At 44.0% G+C, this 23,019-nt stretch overlaps 1 protein-coding gene across 3 annotated transcripts in view; it reads right to left on the bottom strand.

The window, feature by feature from the left end:
• The window catches only part of LOC137520629 (retinol dehydrogenase 12-like), a 62,667-nt gene that overhangs the window by 14,172 nt on the left and 25,476 nt on the right, over window positions 1–23,019 (bottom strand). For all 3 annotated transcript variants that reach the window (XM_068238771.1, XM_068238782.1, XM_068238791.1), the window contains one exon: window positions 21,812–22,054. In XM_068238771.1, coding sequence (XP_068094872.1) covers window positions 21,812–22,054 — 243 coding nt within the window. The remainder of the gene's footprint in view (window positions 1–21,811; window positions 22,055–23,019) is intronic.

Below are 23,019 nucleotides of genomic sequence, written 5' to 3'. Positions count from 1 at the left end.
CAACCAATGTTATAGACCGAAAAATGATTATTTACATATCGCTTTTCCAGCCCTACTAGAATCAGCAAGTGATGGGCAGAATCACACCTGCAAATCATTACTCTTTTGAAACTCTGCCTCTTACTTTGCAAAACTGCCGTGGTGTGTGTGTTCAGAAGCTTTGTGGCCACTCCCTTGGACAGCCCCCAGCTCAGGAGCTAAGGCTTGGTAGGTGGCTGCCAAGCTGGAGGTGGGCCGCAGCAACACAGGTGGGGGTGGCCACAGATCTTTGGAATACTTTGAAAAAAATAGCCGTGAAAGGGAGCAAAGTTTCTAGAGAGGAATGATTTACACTGCATAAATATTTGCTTTAAAACATTCATTTATCGAGAATATGCAGTGTAATAAACTAGTGTAACCATGGTGACCTCCTCACATACCTCTAAAGAAACCATGGAACTCATGAACAGTTTTGGAATACTCTCCACAGCATTGTAATATTCAAGAATAACCTTAAAAACACAGTTTTCAGAAAATCAAATAATCTGTACTTGTTACTCCCCTGACATTCTTCTACACTTACTATGAAAAGACCAGCTGCCTCCTCATCTATAGTCTAGTCATCACTTTACATGGAGTTTCCAACCCAAAGTTCAATAAGTAGCAAGTTCATAAGGGCTCCACCCATACAGTTTTGTGTACTGGTTCTACCTGAACAACATGTACTTGCATTGGTGTATGCCCTTACTCTTCTATAGTTGGCTAAATATATTTATATGCATACATTGATGTGCTTGTTACCGTATATACGCGCGTATAAGCCGAGGTACCCACTTTTCCCTCAGAAACCAGAAAAAGGTGATTGACTTGCGTATAAGCCCCCTACCCAGTATAGCCCCCTCCACAGTAGCCTGATGTCCCCTCTGTGCAAGTCAGCCCCTCTCCCCATAGCCAGATGTGCCCCAAGGATGATACAGCTGTGTCTTAAGACGCCATAGATATGAGAGACAGAGATTGCCACAGAAGAAGAATCCCGGATCATTGCACCACTGACACATTGCTTGCACACTCCAATTCACAAGCCAGGGACACAGGTAGTCTTGAGGCTTGATTCACTAACTGGCGCTAAGTGTTAGCGCCGGAGTGAAAAGCCACTTAGTGCACGGAAAGTATTTTTGCGTGCACTAATAATCGTGCAAAACTACATCACGCATAAAAGGTTGCACCTCGAGTTAACTCAGTGCGCCAAGCGTCGCATGCGGTGTGACTAAAATGGAGCATATGGTGCCCCTGAAACGGCGACGGTGTGACTGTTTCAGGGACACCATATGCGCAGTTTTTGTTGCACCGCATGCAACGTTTTAGCACGCACCGGTGCGACTTTTCGGCGCACTGAGTTAACGCGCGAAGTGCAACGATTTATGCGCGCTAAGTCCTTAGCGCTGTAGTTTGGACGTCTTAACCTTTAACCACCTTAGCGGTATGGACGAGCTCAGCTCGTCCAGTACCGCCAGAGGGTGCCGCTCAGGCCCTGCTGGGCCGATTTTGTTCAAATAAAGTGCAGCACACGCAGCCGGCACTTTGCCAGCCGCGTGTGCTGCCTGATCGCCGCCGCTCTGCGGCGATCCGCCGCGAGCAGCGGCGAAAGAGGGTCCCCCCAGCCGCCTGAGCCCTGCGCAGCCGGAACAAATAGTTCCGGCCAGCGCTAAGGGCTGGATCGGAGGCGGCTGACGTCAGGACGTCGGCTGACGTCCATGACGTCACTCCGCTCATCGCCATGGCGACGAAGTAAGCAAAACACGGAAGGCCGCTCATTGCGGCCTTCCGTGTTACTTTTGGCCGCCGGAGGCGATCAGAAGAACGCCTCCGGAGCGCCATCTAGTGGGCTTTCATGCAGCCAACTTTCAGTTGGCTGCATGAAATAGTTTATTTTAGTTTAAAAAAAACCCTCCCGCAGCCGCCCTGGCAATCTTAATAGAACGCCAGGGTGGTTAAGACGTCCAAACTCACCGCCAGTTAGTGAATCAAGCCCTTGAGCAGTAGACTCTACACACCATGTTGCAGGCGATGGGGGCACAGACACAGCTAACAAGAGCAGAATTGCTAGTGCACAATCCTTAAGGCTGCCAGTAACAAAACCTGCTCCACCATCCTTTCTGCTCCGAGGGGGTAACTTTTCAGCACATTTTTTGTTTAGCTGTTATGGACAACAAAGGGATAATATGCATATTCAGCAGTGATGCACTGTGGGACACCTCATACGCTCACTCCAGCCTGAGTAAACGCAAATACCTTGTTTTACAAGAAAAATAACCACTGATAATACAAATTATCTAATAGTGTAAGATAAGGAAAGGCAATGCTAATATCCTTAGAGGCAACACTGTATTTGGAACAAGAAAAGCTTAATTTTGCTCTATTCTGCTCCAGATTTCTCTGTGCATGTTTAGCATGACAGCCTCATGTTCTGTCTATAAAAAGTTCAGTCTATAAAAAGTTCTGACAGAAAGATTTATACTTCAACAGATGCACAGTCAGCTGCTTAAAATGGACAAAACAGACTTTCAAAGCAGAGATAATTTGGTTTCATCATGATGCTGTTAATACTGAACTGCAGTCTGTTTTTCAGGCTCTGTAGAGCAAGTCCTTTGAAGCAAAATATATATTGCCACCTAGTGGACATTTGTATAAATGCTGCAATAATTAATACAACATAAGCATTTTAAAATGAATACAAATTATTTTTACATGAGGCATAATTAAAATCCTATCCAATCACCTAAGTACAGATAAAATGATCTGCTTGGTTTAATATCTACAAGCCCGTTCAAAACTATTCTAAGAGATTGTATCAGACATTACTACTACAAGGTAAAGATTCTCTGACAAGTCACCTGCACAGGGAACAAACACTCATGTGAATGAATTCGTGATAAAAGGTACTACCATGTGACGTTATGCAATTAAGAAGTTCATATATGGTATGATGATATTTTGTGTATATAGAACATATTTCTATGTGCTGAGACTGCTTTAGGAATACTTAAAGCGGACCTAAACCCAGGACTTCCTCTCTGCTCTAAAAGATAAGCAAATTTATAATATCCTTTACAGAAAAAAAAAGTTACTGCTTACATTTCTCCACAAAAATGCTGCAGTGTAGTTACTTCCTGATATCATGGAAGCACATACAGGGTTAAAGTGGATCTGAGCTGAGAAACTAACTATAGGAAGTAACTTGTGTATATATAGCTTATCTAAAATTTAGATAGTTTTCACAAAACAAATCTATCTGCAAACAACTCAACAGTATATTATTATTTCTTCCTGTGATCAAATGAGAGCAGCCATATTCTGCTTGACATCATTACACACGCAAGCGGCTCTGTATCTCCTCCCCTCAGCCTGTGAAAACTCCACTCCCCTCTCTGCCCCCTTGCCTCTGAAATCTCAGCAGCGCCCGGCTGTTATAGCCTCCTCACTTAGGAAAAGCCTCCTCCTCCCCAGACTGAGCTCTCACGAGCACTTGCTACGAGACTCAGAATGCCTAGGCGCTGGAGGAGCTGTGGGTGAGGCTTGTTTAGTTTATAGGGAATTAGGGCATTAAAACAAACTAAGAAAAAAGTATTTGGCTTGAGGAATGCCCTATAAAATATATGTAAGGGGCACAATTATGAAATGTGTAAAAGTTTATCTCGGATCCACTTTACCCTCCTGTATTTACATATAGCCTGTCTGAACTCAGCTGCTGTGGCACAGATCAGACAGAGGTGACAGCTGATATATAACTTCCAGATAAGGGAGAATTAGCCTGTTATCTCTGAATACAAACAGCTTGGGTTATTCTGTTTTACTTTTCTCCTGTAGAAAAGTTCAAGTCCTCTTTAAAAGATATTCCATGTCTATGACCAGACTTAAAAATTCATATTTAAAGTTTTGGAAATAAAAATTGTTATGTTTCAGCGTAATACATGACATTGTTATTTAAAGAGACTCTGAAGCTAAATAAATTTGCTACATTTACCTTATCATTCGCTTCAGAAGTCTCATCTGCGCTAAACTGCTGCATTCCCCCCCCCCCCCGAAAAACAAGGGCTGCAGACCCCCCAAACCCCCGGGCAAACATCCACGACCAACTTGGTTGTGGATTGTGCTGCCCTGAGAGGCAGAGCTATGAGCTGTAGCTCTGCCTCTCCTGTCGTCAATCGCTGCCTCTCCCCGCCCCTCTCTGTGAAGGAAGAGTGAGAGGGGCTGGGAGAGGCAGCGATGCGCGGCGATTGACGGCAGGAGAGGCAGAGCTACAGCAGAGAGCTCTGCCCCTTCTAGGAAGCACTGGTCTTAGTCCCCCCGGGGATTTGGGGGGTCTGCAGCCCTCATTTTTCAGGGGAGAATGCGGTGGTTTTGCGCAGATGAGACTTCTGAAGCGAATTATAAGGTAAATGTAGCAAATTTATTTCGCTTCAGAGTCTCTTTAATGTTCCTTAAATCTTTACAGGTCTAAAAAGGCCTGAGTAAGCAAATACAGTGGGTTGCAAAAGTATTCGGCCCCCTTGACGGTTTCCACATTTTGTCATAGTACTGCCACAAACATGAATCAATTTTATTGGAATTCCACATGAAAGACCAACACAAAGTGGTGTACACATGAGAAGTGGAACGAAAATCATACAGGATTCCAAACATTTTTTACAAATCAATAACTGCAAAGTGGTGTGTGCATAATTATTCGGCCCCCTTTGATCTGAGTGCAGTCAGTTGCCTATAGACATTGCCTGATGAGTGCTAATGATTAAACAGAGTGCACCTGTGTGTAATCTAATGTCAGTACAAATACAGCTGCTCTGTGAGGGCCTCAGAGGTTGTCTAAGAGAATATTGGGAGCAACAACACCGTGAAGTCCAAAGAACACACAAGACAGGTCAGGGATCAAGTTATTGAGAAACTTAAAGCAGGCTTAGGCTACAAAAAGATTTGAACATCCCACGGAGCACTGTTCAAGCGATCATTCAGAAATGGAAGGAGTATGGCACAACTGTACACCTACCAAGACAAGGCCATCCACCTAAACTCACAGGCCTAACTAGGAGAGCGCTGATCAGAAATGAAGTCAAGAGGCCCATGGTGACTTTGGACGAGCTGCAGAGATCTACAGCTCAGGTGGGTGACTCTGTCCATAGGACAACTATTAGTCATGCACTGTACAAAGTTGGCCTTTATGGAAGAGTGGCAAGAAGAAATGCATTGTTAACAGAAAGCATAAGAAGTCCAGTTTGCAGTTTGCCACAAGCCATGTGGGGGACACAGCACACATGTGGAAGAAGGTGCTCTGGTCAGATGAGACCAAAATGGAACTTTTTGTCCAAAATGCAAAACTCTATGTGTGGCGGAAAACTAACACTGCCCATCACTCTGAATACACCATCCCCACTGTCAAATATGGTGGTGGCAGCATCATGCTCAGGGGGTGCATCTCTTCAGCAGGGACAGGGAAGCTGGTCAGAGTTGATGGGAAGGTGGATGGAGCAAAATACAGGGCAAACTTGGAAGAAAACCTCTTGGAGACTGCAAAAGACATGAGACTGGGGCGGAGGTTCACCTTCCAGCAGGACAATGCCCCTAAACATAAAGCCAGGGCAACAATGGAATGGTTTAAAACAAAACATATCTATGTGTTAGAATGGCCCAGTCAAAGTCCAGATCTAAATCCAATCGAGAATCTGTGGCAAGATCTGAAAAACTGCTGTTCACAAACGCTGTCCATCTAATCTGACTGAGCTGGAGCTGTTTTGCAAAGAAGAATGGGCAAGGATTTCAGTCTCTAGATGTGCAAAGCTGGTAGAGACATACCCTAAAAAGACTGGCAGCTGTAATTGCAGCAAAAGGTGGTTCTACAAAGTATTGACTCAGGGGGCCGAATAATTACGCACACCCCACTTTGCAGTTATTCATTTGTAAAAAAATGTTTGGAATGATGTAGGATTTTCGATCCACTTCTCACGTGTACACCACTTTGTATTGGTCTTTCACGTGGAATTCCAATAAAATTGATGCAGGTTTGTGGCAGTAATGTGATAAAATGTGGAAAACTTCAAGGGGGCCGAATACTTTTGCAACCCGCTGTAGTGGTTTCTGCAAAAATAATAGTATGTTTTGGTGCACTTTCTAAGATCAGTTACTCCTCTATTTCAGCATATGTACTTAGCTGTACAGAGCAAGTAGGCAATGTTAATCAGCAAACTGACTCTTCATTCAGCAGCTCAGCCCAGCAGGTCAGAATGTTCTGGCTTTCATAGGTCCCTAATCTGAGCACCATTGGCATCAATGGGAAAGAATCCTGGCAGGTTGTTCAGCTCTCCGGAAAGTGTCTACACCAGACAGTTAAATAAAAATACCACGGAATAGGCAACAAATGCCTGAGAAAGACTGCAATATAAAAAAACACACACACACACAAAAAAAAACAGAAAAATGTGAAGTGGTGGTAGGGTCCATTTTTTTTTAGACTTCAACAGCAACAAGTAAGGCCCGGTTCACATTAGCGGTCGCCGTCCGGAATCGCCGTGCCGGAGCCGGACCGCATGCGGAACGGACGCACGGCATAGCAATGAAAGTCTATGCGTCCGTTCACATGCGTCCGTTTCGTCCGGACCGGAGCCGGACCGGATCCGGACTCCGGCATAAGATCCAACATGCGCTATTTTTTGGTCCGGCTCCTCCGGCAGACGTATCCGGAGCGGAGCCGGACTGTTGCATCCGGCCAATACAAAGCAATGAGAACCGGAGAGCGCACAACACACTGGCTATAAAAACCGGACGTTCTACCCCACTTCCTATGCTTTTTCTAGTGGCCATTTTGGATGGGGACCACATGGGCCCAGCGTTCACAGAGTGGAGCAGCAGGGATTTCATGCTGGAGCTCTTTGGCAGCAACATGTCTGATGATATGTCTGATAACGAGGAGGTGAGGCCTTCTCCCCACATAGTAGTAGGTGAACAACAGGAAGGAGAGAATTCCCAGGTACGAGTAAAAAATGACTGGATCCATGGTCCCAACTGCAGTCTCTGTATCCACGGATGGTCTCCACACGTCCACCTGTCTCCAACAATGACCCCAGAGCTTCTGCTGACCTCCCAGACCCCAGGTATTTACAGGTTGTTATCTCTGTAAGAAACCGGATCCGGACCGCAACCGTGTTCATACCGCACAGAAAACGGATGCAAACGGACCGGATCCGGACCTGATCCGGATAGGAACCGTACGGATTAGGTCCGGATCCGGTGCGGTCCCGACATCCGTTACGGTTTTTACAAAACCGCAAGTGTGAACCGGGCCTAAGCGTTCGTTTCCACTGTAGCCAGTGTGCAGCTCTGAAACACAAGCTGGCACTTGCTGTGATGCGAAAATGCATCCGAATCCCTCTAGCTGTGCCATGCACGGCTATAGGGATTTGAATGCATGACACGATTTGTTACTGCAGGCTTTCCTTTTAATGTTGCAGCATAAGAATCAGATGGCAGGCTATTGATTCCAATAGGCTGCGTTCCCCTATCTGAATTCACATGTGGGGAAACGCATCGTATTGCCCCTAGTGGAAATGAGCCTTAAAATGAACCTCCAGACTAAAAATCTACTCAGCAGCACTGAAAAGGCTTGGTGTTTCTTTAACAGTTTCACAGCATCAGAACTATCTTTTTCTTATCCAAGCCTCATTTTTGGCTGCACAGAAGCTAAGCTCTGCCCCATCAAAGAAAACTGCCCAGGCATTTTTCCCCTGATACTGAGCAAAGCATGATGGGAATTGTGCTGTTCTTGTTGCCTAGCAACTGGGAGGGGTGATCAGGACACAGGACAGTTAGAACTGTGTCTCATGCTCCCTGTCACCTACTTTCAACCAAAAAGATGGCTGCCCCTATGAAATCACAAACATTTTCCTGTTCTTTTAAAACAGGGTGGGTAAGAGATTATATTACCTATCTATTTTAATTAACATAACTAATGTAACTTAATGACAGTATGTTTGTTTAAGCTGAAGTTCCTCTTTAAGAGATGTGGTCCCCAATGCTGTACATGCTGGTACAGTATTATTAGCACCTAATGACACATAGCAGACCATGAATAAATTGTCTAAGACAGCCATTTATACTTTGGTTATCCTGGTTTTGCCAACAGAAGCACTTTGGCTGATTGATGGGTGGCAGTGACGGGGTGATTGACGGGTGATTGACAGGTGATCAGGGGGGATAGATGCATACAGTACACGGGGGGGGGGGGGGGGGGGGTCTGGGGAGAATCTGAGGGGTGGGGGGGTGATCAGGAGGGAGTAGGGGGCAGATTAGGGACTAAAAAAAAAAATAGCGTTGACAGATAGTGACAGGGAGTGATTGATGGGTGATTAGGGGGGTGACTGGGTGCAAACAGTGGTCTGGGGGGTGGGCAGGGGGGGGTCTGAGGGGTGCTGTGGGCGATCAGAGGGCAGGGGGGGGGGAAATCAGTGTGCTTGGGTGCAGACTAGGGTGGCTGCAGCCTGCCCTGGTGGTCCCTCGGACACTGGGACCACCAGGGCAGGAGGCAGCCAGTATAATAGGCTTTGTATACATTACAAAGCCTATTATACACAGTACACGCGGCGATCCGGGTGCTAGTAACCCGCCGGCGCTTCCGAACGGCCGGCGGGTTACAGCGAACGGGGGGCGGAGCCAGTCCCCGGCGGCTGATCGCGTCACGAATGACGCGATCGCCGCATAGCCACTCCCGCAGCCGCCCCCGCCGATGGGCGTATTGCGGTCGTTTGGGCCCGGACTTTGCCGCCGCCCATCGGCTGGGGGCGGTCGTGAAGTGGATAATGGGCAAACACTGAATAAACATTTATAAATGAATACTGTAAAAATAAGCCATTTGTTTTCATTAAGTTATATTATATAAAATACAAAGTAGAATTCAGTTGTCTAAATTAAAAGGTTTTTCTCTCTCGGGCCTCATTCACACTTTGTGCGCTTCTGTCTACTTTTTTTCAGCACATAATGTTAACAGATACATGTTGCTGAAAAAAAGCGCACAGAAGTAAACAGAAGCGCATTGGTGTGAATGAGCCCTTAGTATGAATGTAATCTGGTTTCAGTTTAGCATGCGGTATTAGCCATACATTAGTTGGCTCCCCAGAAGCCTATTATTTCTGAATTGGCAGTGTACTAAAAGGTTGTTTTCTTAGTAGCTGTAAGGGAAAAAGTAAGCTAGAAGCCGAAATAGATTTCACAGCAGATATAGGTCACTGTAAGGAAAAAAATGAAGAGCTTCAGCGCTTTAAATTTGCTGGTAAAAAATATGATGCGGGACTCCATTAGCATAGCATGGCAAAGCAAAAATCACTTCCTTAGGGACACAAAATTACAGGTATACATTTTCAAATAGCCTGTGCTACCAAATCTAGTTAGCAGCACTAACAACCCTTAAAGGTCAAGCAAAAGCCTCTTGGAGGAAGCTTTCTAAAAATTTAGCCTGGCCTTAGAACAGAGGTTACTTTTGTTTTCTATTCAAGTGTGTGTGTGTGCCCTCTTGTGCACTGGTACTGCTTGGCCCAGGCAAGCCAAGCAGTCGCTTTGGGCCTCACCTACAGCAGGGCCCTCTCATACTGCCAGGGCAGGGCCGGATTACCGACCAGGCAACAAAAGCAGTCGCTTGGGGCCCCATTCAGAGTCAAAGGGGCCCCATTAGCACATAAACCAGCCCTTGCCATCCTGTCAGCGGTGGCGATTGAAATCGCGGCCACAGGACGACTTTTCTCCAAAGTCAGCGGTGGCTGGATGGTATAATGGTTAAAGGGACTCTGAGCAGTGCAGTAACTATGGAAAGATTCATATCATTTTAAAGCTCTCTTTCTCCTCTCTCCAATGATATATAAACAGCTGCTCTATGCCTTTTAGTTTTCGATATTTTCGCGATTGAAATCGCGGCCACAGGATGACTTTTCTCCAAAGTCAGCGGTGGCTGGATGGTATAATGGTTAAAGGGACTCTGAGCAGTGCAGTAACTATGGAAAGATTCATATCATTTTAAAGCTCTCTTTCTCCTCTCTCCAATGATATATAAACAGCTGCTCTATGCCTTTTAGTTTTCAATATTTTCGCAATCGAAATCGCGGCCACAGGACGACTTTTCTCCAAAGTCAGCGGTGGCTGGATGGTATAATGGTTAAAGGGACTCTGAGCAGTGCAGTAAGTATGGAAAGATGCATATCATTTTAAAGCTCTTTTTCTCCTCTTTCCAATGATATATAAATGGCTGCTCTATGCCTTTTAGTTTTTGATATTTTCACGATCGAAATCACGGCCACAGGACGACTTTTCTCCAAAGTTGGCAGCTCGATTCAGCACAATGCAATGAAATATAAGGAACCCAGGGGGATATAATTACAAACATCATGCTGGTAGGTGTGAGGATGTAATGAATTAGTTGTGGGTATGCTTAAAGGCATATCCACAGGCACTGCTTGGAGTCCCTTTAAGGGCTCTGCCGCTGACACAGGAGACCAGGGTTCGAATCTCAGCTCTGCCTGTTCAGTAAGCCAGCACCTATTCAGTAGGAGACCGTAGGCAAGTCTCTCTAACACTGCTACTGCCTATAGGGCGCGTCCTAGTGGCTTCAGCTCTGGCGCTTTTAGTCCACCAGGAGAAAAGCGCGATATAAATGTTATTTGTCTTGTCTTGTCAAATGATGCCGTGCGCTGCTGATTGTCTTCAGAGCCAGGCTCTCCTCCTAGGTCCCCCTCCTGCTACTATGCGCTCTGCCGCTGCCCACTCCACCCTCCCTTCCCACAGAGAACCACAGCTGCAGCAAGAATGATAGCAGCAGATGGCAAACGCTCACTCACCTATCCATGATCCAAGCAATAGAGATCCCGTCATCTGAAACCCATCTGTCTCTTCTACAGTGCAGCCGCTCGCTCTGAACTTCCTGATTCTCAGATCAGACATGAAGTAGGAAGTAGTAATAGTAGTAGTAACAGAGCGGCAGCACTCTAGAGGAGACAGATGGGCTCCGGATGACGGGACCTCTATTGCTTGGATCGCAATAGGTGAATGTGATTCATCTGGTGCTGTCATTCTCCCCCACTGCGGCTGCCTTCTCTGCTGGACTATCGTATTCACTGGGATGGAGGCTGCATGGTGGCTGTCTAGTTTGGGAGGAAAAATGGTTGTTCGGTGGTGGGAGTGGTTATGTAATTCTGTCTGGGGAACGGCTTCCGGTTTGGCGGTGTCCAGAGCTTTCTGCTATTGCCAGGCTGGAGATGCAGGGGGAAAGTGCTGCTGCTGTGATATCTGGCGCCCTCTTCACAGGGGTGCCCCAGCCCCTGCAAAAGTCCCAGCCATTCATCTCTCACTCTGCATTTTGCCGCTGCTATTCCCTGCATTGTGCACCCACAGAGGAAAGCGTGCTGTTGCCCATAGCAACCAGTAGCTCGGCTGCCCGGTGTGTGCGACATATTGCTGTGCAGCTGCATCTTCTGATTCTATTACGACATGATGGGGGGGCCCAAATCAGTTACTTTGCTTAGGGCCCCATTTAGCCTTAATCCGGCTCTGTGCCAGGGGCACGGCCTGACTTGTACAGCTACAGCTGCCTCCCCGCCACACAAACACAGACCTCAGATTAGTGGCAACATGAACAGGGGAGAGCATTGCAGTGATTGTAGAGTGCAAATCAGATGCGGAAGTGAGGTCATTGCTCATTTCCTGTATTAGAAGTCTGCCACACGGTTACTGTGTGCTGCTCTCCTCTCTTCTGGTCACCGCTGATCTGCAGGTCTGTGAGTGTTTGGGATGAGGAGGCAGCGGGAAGCTTCATATCCCTACTGACACCAATGCCATATACGGGAGAGGACACTTTTGGCTACCTATGCGGAGGGTGGGGGCCACCTATACTGGGGTGACTACCTATACATGGGGTGAACCTCTGACTACTTGCCTATACTGGAGGGCCACCTATTTTTTTTTTTTGTGCAACCTATTATTTTGGGAGTAGGGGCTTCTGACAGAGTGGCTCTGGGGCCACAAAAACTTTAGCAGCACCCCTGCAACTGTATGTTATGAGAAGGAAGAGGGCATGCCACAATTTGGCTGGCTTGGCACTTTGATTACTGGTTGGTACAGCAGATTTATTATTACACATAAGCTGTAGTTAGAGGCCATAGAGCCAGCAGAAACAACACCACCACATGGAGGGGACAGTGTGCCTACCACTGTGGATGCAAAATTATGTGGGCCATCTAGCACCACCATGTTCTTTCGTTACTCCCCATCATCAATTACAAAAGCAAAGACCTGTACTTATAGCTTACATGTTTCAAAGGCATTGGCTGTGAGTGGACATCCTTTGGTTTGACTGACCTCCACAACAACAGCACATTGTTAATAACCAAATTATGACTTTTTCTTGGAACATCTACAGCAAAGACTTGCTGCCTTTCCCACATGTCAAGGTTTAGGCGGGTGCAAGCTGAAGCACAGGGTACTCCCACTGAGGCAGGGCTGTGGAGTCGGAGTCGTGGAGTCGGGCAATTTTGGGTGCCTGGAGTCGGAGTCGAAGTCGGGAAAAAATGCACCGACTCCGACTCCTAATGAATTTGTAACTGTAATTAAAATAGAAAATATGATAAAATGTTCTATTTCTCAGATAATAGTCATTAAAAATAATGTATATATACAGTATATATACAGTAATAGCTGTGCTTAGTCCACAAAAATGAAATAAACCAATCAAAATTAGTTACTTGTGCTGCTTCAATAAAGCAGTCCCCGTATTTTTAAGGTCAGATATACATATCTGATTGTGACTGTATATATGTGTACACAGGAATCTCTTATATATACTAAATAACATCTATGCTGTAAGAATAAAGCCTGATGTGTAGCTGTGTCACTAATAGAGATGGTCAACGAGATGGAAATAATTCTGCATTGATGCTGATTTATGCAAATGTATGCACTCCCTTTGCTGATGAAATAAAATAATTTGATATGTTGTTAAAATTTGGTTTGGTGACTACAAATTAAAGGGTAACTGAGACGGATGAAAAGTAAAGTTTTATACATACCTGGGGCTTCCTCCAGCCCCCTTCAGGCTAATCAGTCCCTCGCTGTCCTTCACCACCCGGATCTTCTGCTATGAGTCCTGGTAATTCAGCCAGTCAGCGCTGTCCGGCCGCATACCGCTCCCACAGCCAGGAACATTCTGCACCTGCGCAATAGTGCTGCACAGGTGTAGTATGCTCCTGGCGGCGGAGTGTGTGCATGCGCACTACGCCTGACTGGCTCAAGTACCTGGACTCATAGCAGAAGATCCAGGTGGCGGAGGAGGACAACGAGGGACTGATTATCCTGAAGGCGGCTGGAGGAAGCCCCAGGTATGTATAAAACTTTAATTTCATCTGTCTCAGGTTTACTTTGTTACACAGTAGTACTATACTCTACATATGCACTCCCCACAGAGCTGCAGGGAATCCACTGAGAATGCTGTGCACATTGAACACAGAGGTGTTGTCTGTTTACAATCTCCTCATTCCCCTGCAGAGTACCTGCACATCATTCTTACATGTACCCACACTTACACTGCCTAGAGCCTGATAGATGTTCTTTGTTCCGGTTTGTACCTTTTACAAGTACTCTTACCAAGGACTAGTTTTAGTCTAAAGGGAATAAATATAGTAGTCTACATATCCTTCTCACTTCAGTTGTCTTGTAAAATTCCTAAGCGTTGGCAGTTAAGAGACGAATTTCATGTTACATACTTTTAATCAACACAATTGTAATATGCAAATTAGAGTAGTCGGAGTCGCGGAGTCGGAGTCCGAGTCGGTGGAATCCTAAACTGAGGAGTCGGAGTCGGTGGATTTTTGGACCGACTCCACAGCCCTGCACTGAGGTCCGACAAATTTGCCTGAATGGCTTGCCCATTAACAGAAAACAATTTCAGTTTAACTCTACTAAATTGTGATACAATGAGAATGGAATTCTTAGAAAAAGAAAACAAAATCCCAATACCACGTGACTACGTTTAAAATAAATTCTGCAATTATACTGACAGACAGGGTCCCTCCAACTCAAAACCAAGAAGGACTTTCAGGACATCTTGAGTATTTAATGTAAGAAGGGAGAGATGAAATATATAGATGAGCATCTTACCCAGGAAGAGGAGTGCCGCCGGTTTTCCACCCTTCACACATGTTCCACGACCCAGTTGCTTCCTTGGGGACGTGCATGAGAAGGTGCTCATCTATTTATTACGACACCATTAGGTTCATTGTGTGGGCAGGACTTGGCACCTGCCCACACTGCCAAAAGTACCAAAACCTGGTTCAATGACCATGAGACTACTGTGCTCGATTGGCCATCAAACTTACCTGACCTGAACCCCATAGAGAATCTATGGGGCAGTGCCAAAAGAAAGATGGGACACGAGACAGAACAATGCAGAAATGATGAAGGCTGCTGTTAAAGCATCCTGGTCTTCTATAATGCCTCAGCAGTGCCACAGGCTGTGATAGCATCCATTCCACGTCGCATTGAGGCAGTAAATGATGCAAAGGGTCCCAAATCAAGTACATATGCATGATTAGATTTTTCAAAGGTTGGACATTTGCCAATTTAAAAACCCTGTTTAACTAATTTCAACTAATTCTAATTTTCTGAGATTTTAATTTTGGGGTTTTCATAAACAGTATGCCAAAAGCATCACAATTATAACAAATAAAGGCTTGAAATATCTCCCTTTGCATGTAATCAATCCATTTCATATATTAGTTTCACCTTTTAAGTTGAATTACTGAACTAAATGAAATTTTGCTTGATATTCTAATTTTTCGAGTTTCCCCTGTACTATTTTTATCTTTGCACATGCTATGGATAGTTTTGTTGTTTATGGAGTTTTCTTCCCCTTCTGAGTTCGGTCAAGTCTGAGGACTCTGTGTACATGATAGTAGATGGACGGCTGAAAGGCACTTCGTTGTCAAAACTGCATCATCCTGCTCATCTTTCTCAACTTCAAAATTCTTTAAAGTGATGTTAAAATGTTTGTCCTATGCCTGAACTAAAATATTCACCCTCTCTGCAATCCTCCGAATCCCTTTGAAACTTGCTTCCTTTAGTTTCATTAAAATTGTTTTCAGAATTTTTCAATCTAATCTTTAAGATTTTCATTGAAGTGATTGAACTCCCCATGGTCCTTTAAACTATTTAATGCTTCAGTACATTTGCTAATTTATACAGACAATTTCTGTAGTTGAATCTTTTCCTCCTCTAGGATCATCTGCAAAATTACTAAAGTTCTTAAAATACAATCTTGCTTTCATTTCTTTATGAACCTTTCTGCAAAAAAGATTTTGGACTGGAATAACCCTTCCCCTTAATTCATTAGGAATAACTCCTGCCTGGACATAAGAATCCAGTGGGATGTGTTCCATTTGTGTTTAATAAGTAGATTTTTGTGTGTCCTGAAAAAAATCTGCCTAATAAGGCATCTCTTTCCCCCTTCCCCAGTACATTTATACCACCTTTATGCACCTCTAAAAACCCTGCCTGTAAAAAGAAATAATTCCCAATTGCTTTTTATTCAACCTTTTGATCACGTCAGTGGGGAAGGGTGCAGAGATAGTTAATTGCTTTTTTACATCAGGAATCAGGAACAGGGAAATGGATTCAGCTGTAGCGTCACCCACAGAGTTTACCTCTCAGCAGTCAGATCTCTGCACGCACACTGGTGGCTCCTTCATGCTCTCCAACTATGAGGGGGGGGGGGGGGGTGTTGGACAGTTGTCTATCCAATAAAATTGCAACCGGAAAACAGATTTGAAGGAAAAAAAGAAAGATACTTAAAAGGAACTGTTGCGAAAATCTTAACATTTAAAACACATGCAAATAAGAAGTACATTTCTCCCAGAGTAAAATGAGCCATAAATTACTTTTCACCTATGTTGCCGTCACTTACAGTAGGCAGTAGAAATCTGACATTACCGACTGGTTTTGGGCTAGTCCATCACTTCATGGGGAATTCTAAGCATTGCCTTTATTCTTTATAAAGACATGCTCTGAAAATTATGAATACAAACATGCTGGCCAGCTTCCCTGCTCGCTGCACACTATGTTGGCAGTTGGACGGAGCAACTGCCATTCACCAAGTGCTTTTAAAAATAAAGAAAACACTGAGAACCCCCCCTATGAGAAAATAGGCTAGTCCAAAATCTGTCGGTAATGTCAGATTTCTACTACCCACTGTAAGTGACAGCGACATAGGAGAAAAGTAATTTATGGCTCATTTTACTCTTGGAGAAAATGTACTTTTTATTTGTATGTGTTTTAAATTGTAAGATTTTCGTGACAGCTCCTCTAAGTCAATTTGTCAGGGGATCCAAATTCGAATGTCACTTCATGCTTTTGAGAAGTAGACAGAAGATCAGCAGCACTATGAAAGGGGCACTATGGCGAAAAATTTTAAAATTTTATATATGTGCAAACGTAAACAAATAAGTAATATGTTTTTTTCCCAGAGTAAAATGAGCCATAAATTACTTTTCTCCTATACTGCCGTCACTTACAGTAGGCAGTAGAAATCTGACAGAAGTGACTGGTTTTGGACTAGTCCATCTCTTCAAAGAGGATTCTCAGCAAGGCTTTTATTCTTTATAAAGATATTCCTTAAAAAGGATTTAAACAATGATGCTGGCTAGCTTCCCTGCTCGCAACACAGTTTTTGGCAGTTGGACAGAGCAAATGCCATTCACTAAGTGCTTTTGAAAATAAATAAATCCCTGAGAATCCCCTATGAAGAGATGAACTAGTCCAAAACCTGTCACTTCTGTCAGATTTCTACTACCTACTGTAAGTGACAGCAACATAGGAGAAAAGTAATTTATGGCTCATTTTACTCTGGAAAAATGTACTTTTTATTTGTATATGTTTGCACATATTTAAAATTTTATGATTTTTCGCCATAGTGCCCTTTTAAGTTCTAACAGTAGTGTGTCCTTCAGCTCTCCACCCTTTTTATCTCAAACAGCAAAAAAAACCATGGGTTAACAAACACAGAAGACAAAGGAAGGGGAGGAGGAAAAACATCAATGGAGAGATCCTAAAAATGTACAGACAAAAGCCTCAGACTCAAAATAAATGAAAAGGGGGTAGAGTAAGAGCAAACAGAGTCAGATATAGAGGTGACAGAGAGGAGCCCTGGTTTTGATAAGAAGGTGTCTCAGCATTCATCATCAATGAATGCCACATTAGTAGCCACTACATATTTTGGAGATTTTGTCTGACCCAGTTGTCTAGCTTTCACAGTTGAGAACCTATGAGATGTTTATTACAGAAATACTGGTCCTTTCCATACCTTTCCCCTGATACTGCAAAATTAGCAAGTGCTCATTCCTATTCAAACTAAATTGAGCCTCAGTCCTGGACGCCGATTGTAAATGGTTAACTGTATCCATTATTACAGTGGTTTGCAAAAGTATTCGGCCCTGTTGAAGTTTTCAACATTTTGTCATATTACTGCCAAACACAAAATTTTATCGGAATTCCGCGAAAAAGACCAATACAAAGTAGTGTACACGTGAGAAGTGGAACGAAAATCATACAGGATTCCAAACATTTAAAAAAATAAATGCAAAGTGGGATGTGTGTAATTATTCAGCCCCCTTTGGTTGGAGTGCAGTCAGTTGCCCATAGACATTGCCTGATGAGTGCTAATGATTAAATAGAGTGCACCTGTGTGTAATCTAATGTCAGTACAAATACAGCTGCTCTGTTACGCCCTCATAGGTCGATTAAGAGAATATTGGGAGCAACACCACCATGAAGTCCAAGGAACACACCAGACAGTTCAGGGACGAAGTTATTGAGAAATTTAAAGCAGGCTTAGGCTACAAAAAGATTTCCAAAGCCTTGAACATCCCACGAAGCACTGTTCAAGCGATCATTCAGAAATGAAAGGAGTATGGCACAACTGTAAACCTACCAAGACAAGGCCGTCCACCTAAACTTACAGGCTGAATAAGGAGAGCGCTGATCAGAAATGCAGTCAAGAGACCCATAGTGACTCTGAACGAGCTGCAGAGATCTACAGCTCAGGTGGAGGAATCTGTCCATAGGGCAACTATTAGTCGTGCACTGCACAAAGTTGGCCTTTATGGAAGAGTGGCAAGAAGAAAGCAATTGTTAACAGAAAAGCATAAGAAGTCCAGTTTACAGTTTGCCACAAGCCATGTGGGGGACACAGCAAACATGTGGAAGAAGGTGCTCTGGTCAGATGAGACCAAAATGGAACTTTTTGGCCAAAATGCAAAATGCTATGTGCACATCACTCTGAACACACCATCCCCACTGTCAAATATGGTGGTGGCAGCATCATGCTCTGGGGGTGCTTCTCTTCAGCAGGGACAGGGAAGCCGGACAGAGTTGATGGGAAAATGGATGGAGCCAAATACAGGGCAATCTAGGAAGAAAACCTCTTGGGAGTCTGCAAAAGACTTGAGACTGGGGCGGAGGTTTACCTTCCAGCACAGTGTTCTCCCCAGAGCCTTTTAACTGGGCGGAGCGCCCGGCTGGTGGTCAGTCCCCGCCCGGCTGCTGTGATCACTACTCCCTGTCTGCAGCAGCGTATTTGCCGTTCTCCACATTCGTCCAGCACAGTGCGCAGCGTCTGTGGCATTGGAGCTGGCCCGCTGTCACTCTGACACAATCTTCGCCCTCCTCCTCAGCTCCTGACATTGAAAGCCGCCAGACCGCGGAGCTTTGAAGGAGTCAGAGCACTCAGAGAAAGAACTGAGAGAACGTGGGCTTGCTGTGTTCCCTCTGATGAGTCACTCACTGATCTGCCTGAGTAGTGCAGAGAACGGCTCTCCTCCTCCTGTCTTCCCATCATGCAGGACATTTCCCAGCACGTGCCCCAGCCTTCCCACCCCGATCAGAGGTCACAGCACATAGAGAACAGCGTGGAGCAACGCTCGTTCATGCCGGGGAGAGCAGCAGCAGGGCAGATGGTTATCTGATAGCAGTAATGGTCCCTAAGCAATGGAATCCTTGTGATGACTGTCACCTGCCATCTCTGTGCTACGGAGACAGGTATTAAACAACTTTATAGGCACTACTGCTTCCCTTCCCCCACTGCTCTGCCGGAGACATTACATAGCTAGCTGTCCTGGACATCAGTCTGCAGACTTCCTGCAGTGTGCTGTGCACCTCACACAAACATTTTATTTTCTGCATTAGTCTGTATCCCTCTTACACATTTCTCTCTCACACACTTTCTCCCTCTTTTTCTTTCCCCTTTCCCAGTCCTTTTCACACACTCTCTCTGTCCCTCAAAGAATCTATCTCCCTCCCAGACACTCACACCTATTCCTCTTCCCTTCAGTTTGCATTCACTTCTTCTACTCAACCCCCCTCTGTCCTCTATATACTGTATTTCCTGTATACAGTATATATATATATATATATATATATATATATATATATATATATATATATATATATATATATATATTTACCAGTGCTTGATTTTTTTTAAGGGGAGAAGCCACAGCAGAAACCCCCAAGCACTTTTATTTTCCTTTGTAGTGCATGCTGTTTAGCATAGACAAGCAACAAGCATGTCTACACTGGGTTTACTACTGCTATGACAGCCAACACTATTGTGAGACTTTTTGAATTAGATAACAAAATAGTCTGTGGGGATGTGTAGTTTTGGGCCTAAATTAGTCACCCTGTCTACAGCCCCTTTCTGGTATTAATCCGGCTTTGGCAGCACTTTATCGGATTGCACATCAAAACGGCACCATTCAGTGCAAGATGCCTTTCTCCATTAGCATCACTTAGTGTAATCCTCTCTCCCTATCGGAAATGCCTAGCATGATTACCTCACCAGGTAACAACCAGTGTGCTCCACCTACTCTTCTCCCCAGCATGATCCTCCCTGTCCATTCTCACCTAGTAGTAGCAGACATCATCACCCTCTTTCCCCACCCATCGTGACCATAATTTCCCACCCGGCTACTTTTTCATGCCACCCGGCTGGAAAAAAATTCTGGGGAGAACACTGCAGCAGGACAACGACCCTAAACATAAAGCCAGGGCAACAATGGAATGGTTTAAAACAAAAACATATCCATGTGTTAGAATGACCCAGTTAAAGTCCAGATCTAAATCCAATCGAGAATCTGTGGCAAGATCTGAAAACTGCTGTCCATATAATCTGACTGAGCTGGAGCTGTTTTGCAAAGAATAATGGGCAAGGATTTCAGTCTCTAGATGTGCAAAGCTGGTAGAGACATACCCTAAAACACTGGCAGCTGTAATTGCAGCAAAAGGTGGTTCTACAAAGTATTGACTCAGGGGGCTGAATAATTACGCACACCCCACTTTGCAGTTTTTTTTTTTTTAAATGTTTGGAATCATGTATGATTTTTGTTCCACTTCTCACGTGTACACCACTTTGTATTGGTCTTTCACGTGGAATTCCAATAAAATTGATGCATGTTTGTGGCAGTAATATGACAAAATGTGGAAAACTTCAAGGGGGCCGAATACTTTTGCAAACCACTGTATGTTTATGTTTCCTTGAGGGTCTTGCAACTTTGCTGACAATGAATGCAGCAGGGTCAAAGTAATATATAAATTAAAACTTCTGCTTACTGTAAAACTACAAATATATTAGATTTTGTGTTCCTGCGGTCAACTGTGCATCGCAAAACCCAAAGCACTAAAGATCTGAATGCTGGAATGCTATTGAGACATCCAATCTGGGAAATCAGATATCTCCACCAGGACATCATTACCATGCCTTCCACAATACAGCTTGAAAGAGAACTACATTTAAAGGTCTAATTGCAATTAAATCATCCTCTAGACCAGACAATAACAATACATTGTCAAACTGTGAATCCAGATGGGTTTACTAGTTCGTTTCTTGTAAATTTACGTGCATTTGTGTTGATGCCTGATGGTGCATTTCCAGACCTTTCATCATGTAACACGTCAGATTAAATATGGTATTTATTACTTTAGTCAACTATGTATATTTAAAAATGCAGAAGACTCATTTAACACTTTAAAAGCAGAATTACCCTTGTTTTTCAGGCAAAGTCGGCCAAAAATGAGAAGAAAAGCTAAATTTCTACAGCTAAAGCAGGGGTGACAGATAGAGGACAATGGTTTTGTCATAAATCAAGGTATCCACGCATACTCAGACAGTACCACTCCTGTGACTAGACTTAGTGGTGGACTCTGAAGAAAGGCAAGTATGCTGAACTAATGCAACTCCTGATGGCCACTGTAGACCCCATTTTTGACCAGCCTGCTTATTCTCCCAGGATGTTACTGTTGCGCTACTCATCTGCAGCACATCTGCCCCATGCCTTTACTCCATGTTGAGGGGGTCACCTTATCTACATCACCACCTCCTCCTGACAGTTGTGTAATTGCAGCCACATGACCTTAGCAACAACCTAAATAAACCCATGCTGTTCTCGATTTATAAAAAAAACAACAACAACAAAAACCTCTTGCTGTGAATACTGCATGCACCTGAAATCACACAGCCACTACTTCACAAACTTCTTAGTAATCCAGACTAAGAACTGACATGACCTAATTTTGAATGGCAAATCCTTACCACTTAAAAACATTTTAACTAACTACGGTAGCTGATTAATCACTTTTGAGAGAAGCACAGGAGAGGTTTGAAACTATTTGGACGCGACATTAAGCGGAGCTCACTGAGTAACGGTCAACAACAACCCTGCTACAGTATATAGGCAGTGCTGTATATAGCTTGAAGCAGAATACTCACCATCATTGTTGATGAGAATATCGAGCCGCTTTTCACTCTTCAGGAAGTCCCTGCAGAAGTTGCGAATACTTTGCAGGTTTGCCAAGTTTAGATGCCAGAATCGAACATTCATACTAGAACTCTCTCTCTTAATTTCTTGGAGAGCTGCCTCCCCTTTCTGTTCATCATGGCTTGTGACACACACACGGGCACCACGTCTTGCCAGAGCAATGGCTGTCTCCTTTCCAACGCCTGCAGCCCCACCTAGGATTTTAAAACATAACACATACTCAAAAACACAGAGAAAAATCAGCAGAACTTTTTGTTTCAGCATACATCACAAAACAAAAAAGAAAAAAAAAAAAGAAAAGAAAAAAAAATATAGTATAATTTAATTTCAGTAAACTCAGCTCTGATAAGCATACAAGTATAGTAAACTACTTCTCTAGGTCCTGGCCGATCTCCATTATAAGTCTATGGGAGTAACACCTGGTATAGTAAACTCAGATATAAAAACTTCAGGTATAGTAAACTTGTTTTTTGGCCCCTACACGACACTGTCTTTGGATATAGTAGAAATCAGGTTGGCTGCTATCTTGATGCTGCTAAAAGGTGAGCCTAAGCCTAAGCCGCTCTGCTCCCACCATTACAGCCTCTTTTACCCCTAAAGGTGGCCACACACGATACAATAAAATGATCCGATTTTACGGCAATTCGATAAAAACGATCGTATCTCCCGAAAAAAAATCAGTAACTTTTTTTTTCATTAGACTGAAAAATCTGATCGGATTTCCCGTTTTCTTCGATTTTTATCGATCCGGAATGCCAGATATTTTTCTTCAATCTTTCTAAAGATTGTATGGTGTGTGTTAGATTGTCAGTTTATCAATATGCATACCCTAGCAATTTTCTCAGAGTTTCCAATCATTTCTATCATAATTGGGAAAAAATTTAACATAGGTGTGTGGTACATTGGTCATATTTTTGAAATGTTACAATCAGTCAGAAAGGCCGTCCTACTTACCGGTAGTAGTGTTTCGGCGAATACTCCAGGACAGCTCACCTGAGATTACCATTGAGTCCCTCCCCTATGGAAACAAATGCAAATTAAATCAATCAATCGATCCGCCCTTGGTCTCACCCTATATAGCCAGTCCCCTCCTTCCCATCATCAGTTCAATAGAAGAGTATCTAGCTCAACCCATTCTGTCTTTAATTATTTATTTCTC

The sequence above is a fragment of the Hyperolius riggenbachi genome, chromosome 1 (genome assembly GCF_040937935.1).
Source record: "Hyperolius riggenbachi isolate aHypRig1 chromosome 1, aHypRig1.pri, whole genome shotgun sequence".
In the NCBI taxonomy this organism is placed as follows: Eukaryota; Metazoa; Chordata; class Amphibia; order Anura; family Hyperoliidae; genus Hyperolius; species Hyperolius riggenbachi.
This window is presented reverse-complemented; position numbering and strand designations above follow the sequence as displayed.